This window comes from Eschrichtius robustus, chromosome 2, assembly GCF_028021215.1.
Source record: "Eschrichtius robustus isolate mEscRob2 chromosome 2, mEscRob2.pri, whole genome shotgun sequence".
Lineage (NCBI taxonomy): Eukaryota > Metazoa > Chordata > Mammalia > Artiodactyla > Eschrichtiidae > Eschrichtius > Eschrichtius robustus.
The window spans coordinates 164304875-164306854 of NC_090825.1; the positions used below are offsets into that span (position 1 = coordinate 164304875).

The 1980-nt window shown below is 42.3% G+C and overlaps 1 protein-coding gene across 1 annotated transcript; it reads right to left on the bottom strand.

Annotated features, from left to right (window-relative positions):
- Positions 1-511: 511 nt before the first annotated feature.
- LOC137759887 (olfactory receptor 2V1-like) lies at positions 512-1454 on the bottom strand. Its single transcript, XM_068536628.1, is given in 3 exon segments — positions 512-1200; positions 1203-1292; positions 1295-1454. Coding segments are annotated over 3 exon segments (939 nt in total).
- Positions 1455-1980: the final 526 nt, after the last annotated feature.

Below are 1980 nucleotides of genomic sequence, written 5' to 3' on the forward strand. Positions count from 1 at the left end.
ACACAAATAATTTCTAAGCAGTAAAGGGTATATTTATATCTCTTAAAGGAAGGTTTATAAAGCCTCTAATGGGAGAAGACTAGGGACCACCTAAGAAAGAATTATAGAGACTCAATTTCTGCCATCTAGAAAGTTTTTATTTAAAATATCCATATTTATTAGGTAAAATCATCAATTTAATAATATAGATGACACATAAAGGAAAAAGAACAGTGCCCAGCACATAGTAAGCCTTCAACAAAACACAGTTATAACCAAGAAGAATTAAGAAATAGAGTGAATTTACTTCAAGGACTTCATAAATGATCAATAATGACAAAAATGACAATGCATTGCTTCTTCATGGGGCTTTAGATTTACATGTAGTGATCCCTACAGAATCCCTGTGAGGTAAGGCAGGTGTCATGATTCCCATTTACTGATGAGGAAATAGACACTCCCAAAGGGTGAATGACTTTGCAACATTATGCAACCAGGAGGTGGCAGCACCAGGTACCAGATGCCCTGGCCGTCAGTGCCGACTGCCCATCCTGCAACGATCCAGCCCTTTCTTTAGGGCCCCCATCACCTCCCGGTTCCTCAAGCTATAAATGAGAGGGTTGAGCATAGGAGTAAGGACTGTGTAGAAGATAGAGACCACATTGTCATGGCTTGGGGCCTGGTAGCGCCTGGGTCTCAGATAGATAAACATGGCTGCCCCATAGAAGAAGGACACAGCTGTCAGGTGGGAAGAACAGGTGGCCAGAGCCTTTTTATGGGCCTGAGCAGAGTGCATGGGGAGCACAGATCCCCGGAGGCGAACATAAGAGGCCACGATGATGGAGAAGGGCGGGAGCAGCATGAATACATAGCAAGCAAAAAACAGGGTATCAAAAATGGATGTGTCTGCACAGGCCAGTTTCAATAAAGCTGGCACCTCACACAAGAAGTGGTCCACATTCCCTGAGCCACAGTAGGGTAAGCTCATGGCTCCTGCCATCTGCATCATTCCATCTATTATCCCAAAAGTCCATGAACTCCCAGCAAGCTGGAGACAGACCCTCTGACTCATGAGGATGGGATAGTGAAGTGGGTGGCTAATGGCTACATAGCAGTCATAAGCCATGAGTCCCAGCAGGAGCCCTTCAGATCCCACAAGAGAGATGAAAAAAACGATTTGTATGCCACAACACACAAAGGAGATGGATTTTCAGCCAGACTGAAGTTGACTGCCATCTTGGGCACAATGGCACAGACCAACATGAGGTCCATGAAGGAGAGGTGACTGAGGAAGAAGTACATGGGTGTACAAGAGGATCAATGTAGATGAGGAAGATGAGGAGGACATTCCCACAGAGAGCAACTGTGGAGACCACCATAACCACAGAGAACAGGGCAAGATCAGCCTGGCTATGAGAAAAGATTCCCAAGAGGATGAAGCCATCTATAGATGATTGGTTCAACCATATCCCCATGGTTCAGTTGTTCACAGTCACCTGAGAACATGAACAGAGAAATTCTAAGATTAAGTGACATGTCTTTATTTATCTCTGGATTATTATTCTTCAGTCATCTGTATCTTTTGTAATTTATTAGAGCACAACGGTATATGCCTAGGGACATACAAGAGGATATTCTTTCATTTTTCCCATGACACAGATGATAGGATCTTTGCTAGCTAATAGAATTGAACCATTTATCTACATTTGTACATATCCATACCAAGAAGAATAGAAACTGAATTATTTTATGTGTCACAGGACTGTTGGACAATCCTCCTTCAATAGGCAAAATATCGGCTTTCCCATATGGCACTGACTCTTTTTAGCTGGGATTAAATGGACTCAGTAAACTATCTCTAGCAGGACTTGGACCATTTCAACCCCAAGAGATAATTCATATATGTTACAATAAAGGAAAGTAATGGAGACTGGAGATGTTCATTATTTTGCTTAGGCCAAATATCTTGGAATCATTTTTTAATTCCTCTGTCTTTTATTC